The sequence below is a fragment of the Leguminivora glycinivorella genome, chromosome 3 (assembly GCF_023078275.1).
Source record: "Leguminivora glycinivorella isolate SPB_JAAS2020 chromosome 3, LegGlyc_1.1, whole genome shotgun sequence".
NCBI lineage: Eukaryota > Metazoa > Arthropoda > Insecta > Lepidoptera > Tortricidae > Leguminivora > Leguminivora glycinivorella.
The window spans coordinates 16,923,042-16,935,004 of NC_062973.1; the positions used below are offsets into that span (position 1 = coordinate 16,923,042).

At 40.6% G+C, this 11,963-nt stretch overlaps 1 protein-coding gene across 3 annotated transcripts in view; it reads left to right on the plus strand.

Moving 5' to 3' along the window:
* LOC125242639 (phosphatidylinositol 4-kinase beta) overlaps positions 1–10,899 on the plus strand; it is a 61,467-nt gene extending 50,568 nt beyond the window's left edge. For 2 of the 3 annotated variants that reach the window (XM_048151472.1, XM_048151473.1), the window contains exons 4-10: positions 5,402–5,665; positions 6,205–6,366; positions 7,042–7,275; positions 7,385–7,563; positions 7,924–8,035; positions 8,585–8,726; positions 9,544–10,899. In XM_048151472.1, the coding sequence (XP_048007429.1) occupies positions 5,402–5,665; positions 6,205–6,366; positions 7,042–7,275; positions 7,385–7,563; positions 7,924–8,035; positions 8,585–8,726; positions 9,544–9,770 (1,320 nt within the window). In that variant the 3' untranslated portion in view covers positions 9,771–10,899. The remainder of the gene's footprint in view (positions 1–5,401; positions 5,666–6,204; positions 6,367–7,041; positions 7,276–7,384; positions 7,564–7,923; positions 8,036–8,584; positions 8,727–9,543) is intronic. The other variant, XM_048151474.1, reaches the window with a different exon arrangement.
* The last annotated feature ends 1,064 nt before the right edge of the window (positions 10,900–11,963 follow it).

Genomic DNA, 11,963 nt, shown 5'->3' on the forward strand with positions numbered 1-11,963 from the left:
ACTCATTTGTCTGGCCGGCGACAGCCTGACATGTCTAGCCAGAAATGGCGGCATGACGGCTAACATTTGAAGACTAGATAGTGTTTCATATTGTACCTACTGAAATGTACCTAAATAAATATTTAGATCTTACGGTTAATTTTTAAACATAACAAAGACGGTATCCAGATACTTTAGTAATATGTAAGATGAATCCTGAAATCATGTAATTTTCCTTAGTAAAGAACTTATTTAAGTAAAATAGCAAATAGGCACATTGCGCGAACTTGCAACAATGTAGTTAAGTTGTTATGTGAACAATTTCACCGGCGCCATGGTACATTTTCTGCCGAGTACGCCGCGCCTTTCTAATGGTTTTACTGCATTACGTACCTACACTACACATCCATGTGTCGGCCTGTTTTTCCACTCTCGCTATACTCCTGATGTCTTAGTACTTACAGGTTACTGACAGAAACTTGGCCTCTACGTCCCTCAAGTTTACTTTAATCTACCACACCAAAATTGGCTAAATGGGATGTCACCTAATGTTTTGTGTGAAAATATTTCAGGAAATTTGGAATTCTTTTAAAATAAAAACGAGAAGAAGTTGTAATCTTGTACAGTAGTGCCATCGGCGTTACGGTAGCTATCAACTTGTAATAGAATTGTCTCAGGAAGTAGCTTGTATTTATTATTATAAGTTATAACTACATACATACACGACCATAACGATTTTCATTTCATTTTCATTTCACATGTACATATATGCAAAGAAAAATAATTTTTAAGAAAAAAAAACCGCCTTCCTTTGGGGTTCTGGTGATAAATACTTTCAAATGTTGGATTATGTTATCAAATCGTCTGTATATTTTTTAATGTTTGTTATTCGATATCTCCGTCATTTCTGAACCAATTTTGAAATTTGGATGATTCTGAAGTAGGTACTTAGATGAGAATGATTATCAGAACGGAACTCTAACCAGGGGCGGCTCACTCTTCATCAGCAGTTCCACTGCACCAAATGTCACTGTTCTGGACGTAAGTGCATGCTGTTCTTATAAAAATACCAAAGTCACTATAAGTGTGCCGTTCAGATTTGAAGAGTTCCGTTCTGACCATCATCAGCAGTTCCACTGCACCAAATGTCACTGTTCTGGACGTAAGTGCATGTTGTTCTTATAAAAATACCAAAGTCACTATAAGTGTGCCGTTCAGATTTGAGGAGTTCCATTCTGACCATCATCAGGAGTTCTACTGCACCAAATGTCACAGTTCCGTACGTAAATGCATGCTGTTCCTTTAAAAACACAAAAATCACCATATGTATGCCTTTCAGATTTGAGGAGTTCCCTCGATTTCTCCAGGATCCCATTATCAGAACTGGGTTCTGAGAAAAATGGGACCAATCTGTATGCATATACATTCAGTCAAAAAAAAAATTAAAAATCGGTCCAGTAACGACGGAGATATCGAGGAACAAACATTTAAAAAAATAAAAAAAAATAAAAATACAGACGAATTGAGAACCCCTTCCCTTGAGATTTGGAAGGCGGTTAAAAAACGTAATATACAATAGTCACCTGTAAAAGAAGATTGTTTTCATTAAACTTACTGCTAAGATAAATTTTAAGTTTTTATAACAATAGCGTGCTTTGTATTTTTCCCGCAGAAATTATATCAACTCTTAATTGTTTTTGCACGAATTTCTTTCGTATCATATAATTCGAAACAATAGCTTTGGAATTACCTTGCATGTTCATATTATAATTTATCACGAGATCCGGTTAATGCCAAGTTTTATTGCATCGATTAAACGATAAGAACCTATTCTATTGCGACCTTAGAGTCAGGTTTTTATTGTTCTTATATAATATTAGAACACGCATTCTCACATTTTGTGACTGGTACACAGTGACTTTGGATCATATCCGCACTCAGTTTTTGTTTTACTCAGTCTAGTTTGGGTCTACAATTCAATTATTATTGTATCTCAGCATACTCAGTAAACAGCATGATTCATTTCCCTATAAACGACCACTTTCCTTAACATTGATCATTTCGTATTTAGCGCCTCATACATAAGTCCCAGCGTTCTTGTACAAGTACAAATTATATTTGAATTTTGAATGCTTCTAAGAAATATAAAAGAAAAGTTCTAAATTTAAAATTGAACAAATTGGCCCGGGACTTACGAAGTTAGAGCTTTCCGTGGCTGTGATAATAGTGACAGAGCGGATTGTAAATCCAGCCAAGAAGCACACTGCTTACAATGGGATTATTTGCGCATCGAGTTGACTTTCCTGGCAGGTTGATTTATTTGTACGATTCCTCTCACCGCAGGAAAACGTACCTTCCTACTAGGAACCAACAAGATGTAAATGCGTAATGATTTGAATTCATAATCGTTATCGAGTGTGATATCTCTTAAAAGTATCATTGTAAAACTGTAAGTATATATGTATGTAGATAAAGTATGACAACTCTAATTTAGATAACATTCTGTGCGAAAACTATGAATTTGTTGTAGGACATCATACTTACGCTTTTTCATCAGAGTCGAAGGTCGAAGCTCACAATAGACTCTAACCTGGTGTGAATCCTTACTCCGCCTCCTAAATGGATCATTGAATTTTGGGAGGAATTTTGTGGCTTTACAGCTCACCGAATTGTTTTGCTTTCAACGTAGCAATGGTATTCAAAATATTAACCACTTACCAGCAGACAAAGGACTCCCATGCAACTGTCAACACAAACGCAAGGTTAAAACGATTTATACAATTTTCCTTCCGCATTTTAAAAAGTGGCTGTAAACGTTTACCGTGGGTAATTTAAAACTATTACTATCGGTCTAGCGCTTGATCGACTTTCGCGGTCCGAATTACGGATCCAGTGACCGGTCGACCTTCAGCTGATTGAGCGATACCGTTCACGACACGCAGGAGCTGGGATTGGATCCGTATCTTGGCATTTAATGAATACTTGATGACAGTATAAAAAATATGTCTGTGAAAAGTTGCTTTGTAGCTTCATTTTCAGTGCGATTTTTTTTATGACTGAGTGATGGGTGTTCCAAATTTGTTGTCTCGCAAAACTTCGTATTTTTCATCACTTTGCGGGTTAGCAAGAAACCACTGGATGACTATGCTCATTCCGGGTCAGCAGAGGTATCTATCAGATGAGTCGCTGACTGCCGTTGAAGAAGGCAACCTGTATATTCAATCTTTACAATTATTCTCTCTCTAGGGCAGCGTTCCCACTTAAGCGTCGCGTGGTTCGGGGCGCGCAACGGACGTCCGCGCCACGCCGCCTGAATGTAATTCAAAAAACGTCTCCTCAGTACATTTTGTATAGGAAGGACGTAAGACGCGCCCCGGCGTGGCGCGGACGTCCGTTGCGCCCCGAGACACGCGACGCTTAGATGTGGCCGGTCACTAAGGATCACTTTATTTATTTTACGAATGCATTTTCTCCCACTCCCTTATTTCATTTGCGCAGATATCCTTATTTTTGCCGAACGTCGTCGAACGCTGCCAAAATGACCATTTGCCATTTGTCAGACCTAAGTTCCGCAGACTAAACAGCAACATTAACGCCATACAAGAACCGCACGATGTCTCACTATAAGATATTGATGTCAAAGTTCTGGTGTCGGTTCGTTAAGTTTAATCCTCCAGTAGACAATCTTATCAGGCCCCGTAGCCGAATGGCATTTCTCCGACGCCAAACGAAAGCGATACGCCGCTGGCTCTGTCGCGCCAATACGCAAGCGCGATAGAGATAGATATCTACTAGCGCTTCGTTTCGTGAGCGTTTCGTGAGCGATTGTGCCATTCGGCTAGCCACCCAGGTTTCATAGTAGAACTCTCTACAGTTAAAGCTCAGCTACAAAGTACAAGGTGATTTACATTAGTGCGTTTTCACATTATCCGATCCGATATCGGATGTAGGACCGATATCCCATTACAGACATCCGATATCAGATCGGATAATTTGTCACGCCCTTACTTTAAATATCTCTCGATAGCAAAATAACCGAATTCGCCAATAGGATGCTACTTTAGATTCCACTTCACGAAAATGGAAATTTGTGCCCGGTTTTTAGGGCAGTATTTAAATGGTTAATCGGCTCCCCAGTTCCGTATTTGGCGAAGGCACGGTTGCTAGTCGACATAAGGAATTTAGGACAGGGATCGTCCCATTTAAGTTATATGTTGATTCGGTTCACCAATCTATTAGGTACGCGTCAAAAGCAATTTATTGAATACCAAAAGATACTGACTAATGAATGTATTTATTAGGTATCAAAAAACAGACACACACTTTCCCATTTATAATATTAGTAATATGGATATTATTTTGTTAAGGGGCCCTTCATGTTAATTACGTTTTTTATCTAAGCTGGAGACGAGGAAGTAGGATATTTCGTTTAGTAGGTTATTATTTTTACCTCAAATAGGAACTTTGTCTACAAAATAAACGTTGTCTAAAAACGTTGCAAATTTTGTGGAAATAGAGGTGATGAATGGAATGGGCAGCTTTTACTGCTACCATAAAACTTGCGAGGAAGCCGGGCTATACGACAATGCTATTAAAGGCAGAGAAGCGGCAACGGCTGAAATGTGTGGCGTAAATGTGTTAACACGCAAGAATGTAGGACTGCATCTCTACTGAATATAATTTAAAGTAGAAACATGGGTTCGATCAAAATGATTGATGTTTAAGACGTAAATACTCGTTATTTACTCATTTGTTTCCTTCACTGTATATGAATTTACCTTTGTAATATTGTTAAATATGTAAAGCTTGAGACAGTGATTCAACAGGAAACGACTTTGTATGCTGCGCAAATTGCTTGTAAGTCGTAATGCAATGGATTTTCTCATCTCTCTGGCTTCCGATATCGTTGTGTGTGTTGACTGTTGACATTCCTTTCCTTGAGAGATCGGTTAAACGCAGCTTAGCATATTATCTAATCTAATGGGAAGTAATTAGTTAATAGTTATTTGAAATAATTATGGTCGGACGGGAAGTAAATTTCCTGAAGAACTTTCTTACTAAATCAGCTAAGAATTAAAGTCCAAAGGGAATTAATATGATTGTAATATTACATAAGAGGTATGGTAACGTAATAAATGCGTCAGTATCCGCATGAGCGTTTAAGCGAAAAAGGATCGTTGAGTCATTTGGCACTGTTTGTGAATTAGCTGTAGCTGCGTGTTTTGTAAATCGAGCTTGATCGGTTTTACCCGTATGAGGAAACGGCTAAAATTAAGAACAGTGGCAAGGAGTTCAGAAAGTCACAAAGAAATCGCTCATTTTACTGGTATTTAGACTTCAATTGGTACTTAATTGGTATTGTTAATGTAATTAATTACCTATAAGAGACTGTATACTTATCTTTGTATTTGTCTTGTTACAGGCTCCCTACATAATGTACGTGGAAGTCCTAGAAACAGAAGGCCACGAGCCGCTGCCTCCGCGCCTCCTGCCCCCTGCGCCGCCCGCTCCTCACTCTCCCCCCATCCGGCACACCAAGAGCGAAGAGAACCTCGTGCCGGAGTGGCCAGCGTTGTCCCTGTACTCGGGTTTGGATGATGGCGACGCTGGTGACTGTTGGAGTCATGATGATGAGGACTTGAGCCAGTTCCCGGCGAGAGCGCCGCAGCCCGACAGTGTTTCTCAGGTTAGTTGGATCTATAACACTCCTCAGTGTATCTGAGCCCCTGGCCTTCCTCTATCCGGTGCAAAAAGAGCGAAGAAAACATCGTGCCGGACTGGCCAGCGCTGTCTCTATACTTGGGGTTGGAGATGGCGACGCTGGTGACTGTTGGAGTCACGATGATGAGGACTTGAGCCAGTTCCCGGCTAGGGCGTCGCAGCTTGACATCGTTTCTCAGGTTAGTTGACACTGTAGCATTCCTTAGCGTTTCTAATCCCCAGGTCTCTTCCCATCTGGCACACTAAGAATGAAGAGAGGATCTGCGTTGCGATGGCGACGCTGGTGATTGTTGGAATTATGATGATGTGGAATTTAGCTAGTACTTGTCGGGGGCGGTTTTTAGATTTTCCCTCATTAGGTGTGCTTATTGGATCGTCTCTCCATAACTCTGTACCTAGTTTCTCTGTGGGACCCACAGTCCCAAGTTTGCAAAATCTGAACACACCTTTTTTTACAGCGCCCTGAATCAATTGACATTAATCTAAGATGTTGTCGTTCCTTAGGTGTCAGCAGTATCAGCACTGTCGGCGTCGTCAGCCGGGTCGCGGGAGTCGCTGGCGGTGGGCGCGGGCGAGGTGCGGCGGCGGCTGGCGGACGCCACGGCCGCGCCGCCGCCCAACACCTTCCGCCACGACCCCGCCGACCCCTCCGCGCTCGCGCTCAAGGTACCTACGACTATATTCGCACAAGACTCGACTCCTAAACGTAGGCTTTCGTCATCACCAATCACTAAAGGGCTCTTCAAGCCTTGGCCGTAGAGACGCTAGATGTGGGAGGGCCCTAACTACTTCTGCAATGACTCCTGTTCAAAGTGGTCTTTTGTAGATTTCTGTTCAACTTCAGGTCCGAAAAAAAAATCTATTTGATAAGTCTTTAGCCCGCTATTGACGACGTTGCTAACTTATTCTGAATCTATTTCGAAGAGGAATCCTTCCATAATTCGAAGTTCGAGGTACAAAAAGCAGTAATATTGCAGAAATAAGAGTTTTGAATGATTCACGGTTATTTTCATTAGACTTATATTGACCGGGATATAGACCGTGATTACCTTTTTGATTTTTGTCGAGCTCCCGATATTTCGACGCAGTTGCATGCATCATGATCACGGAAAACGGGAGCTCGACAAAAATCAAAAAGGTAATCACGGTCTATATCCCGGTCAATATAAGTCTAATTGCAGAAATACTTTACAAATTATGCTTATTCAATTTGCTCGTGATCAACCCAAATAAAAATTGCATAAAAATACTGAAAAGGTATCCTGTTATACGAAAAATTTACTTGGGGTCCACTTAGGTTTACCACGCGTCAAATTATTTAAACGTATTTTTGTCATTCAGGAATCCTGGGAGAGCAAACTCGCTCGCATGCGCTCCTCATCCCCATACGGCTCACTAGCCGGCTGGCGGCTACTCGGCTGCATCGTGAAAGTCGGCGACGACCTTCGACAAGAGATGCTTGCAGCCCAACTACTGAGAAGACTACAGGCTGTATGGGACTTGGAGAGGGTACCACTAAAGCTACACCCCTATGAGATCCTGTGCTTGGATAAGGAGTCAGGTCTCATCCAACCGGTGAGTGTAACATGCGTGCTAAACTCACAGAGAAATAACATCTTCTTTTCAAGTAAACCTAATTTCCGTCATAGACAATTGTTTGTAAACGTTCTCTTATATTATTCAGGTACTTAACTCGGTATCACTACACCAAATCAAGAAGCAGTCGGGCAAATCTCTTCGCGCGTGGTTGGAGCTGGAACACGGGCCTCCCACTAGTGAAGGCTTTATGCGAGCGCAGAACAACTTCGTGCAATCAGCAGCTGCTTACGCGTTAACCAGCTACCTGCTGCAGCTGAAAGACAGGTGACAATCTCTTAGCGTAGACCATAGATAACTGGACTACCTACCTAGACATCCAGTTGGTACCTTATTGTATAAATTTGGTTTGGTTGCTGCTCAAACTCTATGGCCTACAGCGAACCACGATCGACGTGTTGCCTCTTTGTCACACCTCTTAATAGTTGCAGAAGGGTGACAGGGCGGCAAGTGTGACCACGGCGAACGTGGTTCATGGCAGGCAGTTTCTTGGAAACTCACTACATTTATTCGGCCACCGTATTACAAATTTTAATAATCTTTACATTTACACAACCTAAAATCAGAGAATCTGTGTAGTGTTTTGTCTCTGAACAACTTTTATAATGATAAATAATTTATTTTCAGACATAATGGAAACATTTTACTGGACAGTGCTGGACACATTATCCACATCGACTTTGGATTCATTTTCTCCATCTCACCCAAGAACCTGGGATTTGAAAGTTCACCTTTTAAGGTAAGAAATTACGATTTAATTTTGAAAGTTGGTGGTTGATTATAAGTTTTATCAATATAAATATGATTTAACATATTGTATATCAATTATAGACGACCGGTCTGGCTCAGTCGGTAGTGACCCTGCCTGCTAAGCCCTGGTCCTGGGTTCGAATCCCGGTAAGGGCATTTATTTGTGTGATGAGCACAGATATTTGTTCCTGAGTCATGTTTATCTTAATATTTTCTATGTATATAAGTATATATTTATCTATTTCAGTATGTATATCGTCGCTTAGCACTCATAGTACAAGCTTTGCTTAGTTTCGGGCTAAGTTGATTTGTGTTAGGTGTCCCCAATATTCAATATTTATTTATTTATTGATAGAGCATAGATGCTTTCCAATTTTTTATACTTGGGAGGTTACTCTGACTCTGCCTTTTGCTTATCCTTTGTAAATCTAATTGGTAAAACTCGAGCCAAACAGCAAGTTGAAGTTTAAACACCCCGATTGGAATAGTAATTTAACCATAATTATATATTTTTAACAAGAATTTTATAATATTACAGTTGACGCAAGAATTCGTGGAAGTAATGGACGGAGAAAACTCGGATATGTTCGGGTACTTTAAGATCCTGATGCTGCGCGGTCTCATCGCGGCGCGGAAACACTGCGACCAGATCATTCACATCGTAGAACTCATGCGGATGTGTAAGTACATTAATTTATAGCCCAGAATATGTAACGTCCAAGGAGTTTTCATATGGTTTATATGAGATTCGCACGCTAGTCCGTAGAACTTGTCTTGGTAGACTGATCCGTTTGTCGTTCACAGCTCGCAGTCTGTATGATATGATATGTTTGGACATTTTCGGGAGTGGTCGTTCTCTTCTGTCGCACCGTTCGTTTCTGTGAGTGAACAATGTGCATACTGGCGCCACGGGCGACATTCGTCAGCCCGTCGACCGGTCAGAACGACCGAGGCCTTAGAGGTATCCGTTCTGTGTAGTCGATATTGGATATGCAGAAACGGCAAAAATCGCTTTCGTATTGATTCATATTGTAGGACACTGCTGTCCGAAGTCACAGTATAATAAAGAGTACTATCGTACCGTATGGCCACTCACGCTCCCCGCTGAAAGCGCCGCCCACCCCCTCTCGGTTACCTCACAGTTACCGCCTGTCAAAAACGCGAATATTCAGCCTGTCATATCTCACTCATACAAGCATGGTACGCGTTCACCTACACGAACTTAGAATGTGTGCTAGGATAACGCGTCTCTTTATTATTATCGTATGGCTTTATTAAGAAAAAAAAGAAACAAAGGATTTACAGAAAATCATAAAGGTTACATGCATGTTTAAATCTATAATTTTACATCTAAGTTAGATATCCATTCCCTGGCCCTGGCGTCTTTTTAATATATCTGATCGCCAGTGTCCGAGATGTGCCGAAGTTGTGGGATTCGTAATACTTTTTTTATGATCGAACTCCAGTCGCTGTAATCTTGGTATGTAATAAATACAGTCGTGTATCGTCAGGCGGTCAGCTGGCGTGCCTGCGCAGCAGCAGCGCCGTGTCGGGGTTGCGCGCGCGCTTCCACGCCGGCCGCACCGAGCCGCAGCTGCAGGCGCTCGTGGACCGCCTCGTGCGCGACGCGCTGCACTCGCTGTCCACGCGCCTCTACGACAACTACCAGTACTACACCAACGGGATACTATAATACGACAACCTCGCACCGCGCTTACATATAATACAGCTAGGTAAACTATTCCCAAATTGACAGCTTGTTATACGAGTGATAAAAGGTCACATCACACGGGTGCACCGATTCTATAGCTTGGCAAAAAGAGGAGAAATAAAACTATTTTACAACACGACACTTACTCTTTTATACAAGTGTCATATAGTTGCATGTAAAGCGGTTTACATAAACGGTGGCGCTCCTATTATTTTCTTCTCTTTTTGCCTGGCTGTAATACTTCCTATACAGCTCATAAAATGCCAGTGAAATAATACTTCGGTGAAGCACTGGCCAGAGACAGATAAACGAACAAAATAGCTTGCAGTTATGCCTAATGTAACCATGTCGAATAAGTCCACGTAAAGTATTCGCCGTCGTGCGAATTTCTGACGTGTAGACAAAATCTTGCCGTGAAAATAGCAGAATCCTGAGTAAAACTTGTAAATTGACGGTAGTATCTTAATAACGGCATTGACAATAAAAGATACAATTTGAAAGGTAATCGATAAATAAATTTTCCGTTTTAAAATGTATAATTCCGTGTAACACTAGCGTTATTTTTTGTAAACTACGACACATATTTTTACAAACTTGAAGTAGAGTTACTATGACATAGTTAAGTATTGGAGTAAAAAAACTGTATTTAACATTGAGGTACTTGCTTTTATGTTTGAGCTCGCTTAAAATCCTTTCAAATTGTAATACAGCTATACTCAATATACCTATATTTGAATTCTGACAAGTATCTGAGTGATTTAGATAGAATATTTGAATGCGAAATTGACACCAGATTCCATTCCATCGAAAATCATAATATTACTAACATAGTTTTAAACAAAAGGTTTAGATTTTTCTAACGTTTTTCAAGATACCTTCAGTCTAATAAGTCAATATAATTATCCGACTTACCAAAATAGATTAATGACAGCAGAGTTTAATCCATGTTTTAGAGTATTTAGATTATCTCTATCCCATTTTTTTTATTAGTAAAAGACAGAATATTCCGATGTAGGAAATATTATTAAGTTACATCTCCGCATTTTTCGTCAATTCCAGAGGTTTACTTAGATAACCATTCTGCCGAGAAGTGCAGTGCTCAGTCATATATGCAAGGCAAGCAATTCATAGATAATACGTATTTTTTTAATATTGTCTTCGGTTACCGCGATAGTTACTCATGAAATAAAACTATGGAAACGGATTAAATCGCGTACGTACGTATTTTTTTGTTCTTCGCTTATGCCGAAATATACATGACTGGTCATTTGCATTTTTCGTTTCGAACGTATTGACGAGACCGTTGAAGATATTCGACGTTTCGAGCCCGCGCGGCTTCGTAGTTAGTGCCATAGGGCCAGCGCAGACCTAGAGTAGTTTTTTTTAAATGAACGAAATAAAAATACTAAGGATCAATATACAATGTCGGTATAACTTGAGTGTCTTATTTTTCTCAGTGGTGTCAAGATACGAGCACATTTTAAAACATTAGGTTTAATATATTGAGAATGTTAGTCAATAAAAATACATTTTCTGCATTCGCTTACTTCTAGATCTGCGCGGGCCCACATCCAGGTGTCAGTCGTTCTCTGTATGTGTTCTACTCTGGCACAGCTACCTTATCTGTAGAAAAAGGCGCCCAATTTTAATGGGTACAAAAGTTAACTTCCCATAGAAAATTTAAATTAGACGCCTTTCTCAGCTGACAAATTAGGTGTGTTTCAGTATAGTTAGTTTGCTCAGCGGCCCCCGGCGCCCGTCCGTAGCGTAGAGTAGCCGCGCCGAGCGGGCCGCACTATCCCTCACTTTCGGACACCCTGTATAATGTATATAGTTACAAAATTATGATAATTTTCGCAATGAGAAGACTGATGTTCGAGCATGAGGTTTAGATTTAGATTCCTTATCCTTGTATAAGTTTTAACTGTATTGAAATTGATTGTGTACGATGAATTTATGGATAAACGCAGGTTCTGAGGACAGCCAAAGCGGACGCGGATGGACGTGTGTATTGGAATATTGTTGATAAATTAGATAGTGTCACTGAAATTGGACAAGTTGATATAAAATTGTGGCAGCATGCTTTAAGGGCGCGGTCGTTTTATGCAATCAACGCAGCGTTGCTTAAGTGGTAAATGGAATGTAGGGAGAATGACATATTATTGCTGCGGTAACCGCAGTTTAAATTTTCATATATTAGGTTTAT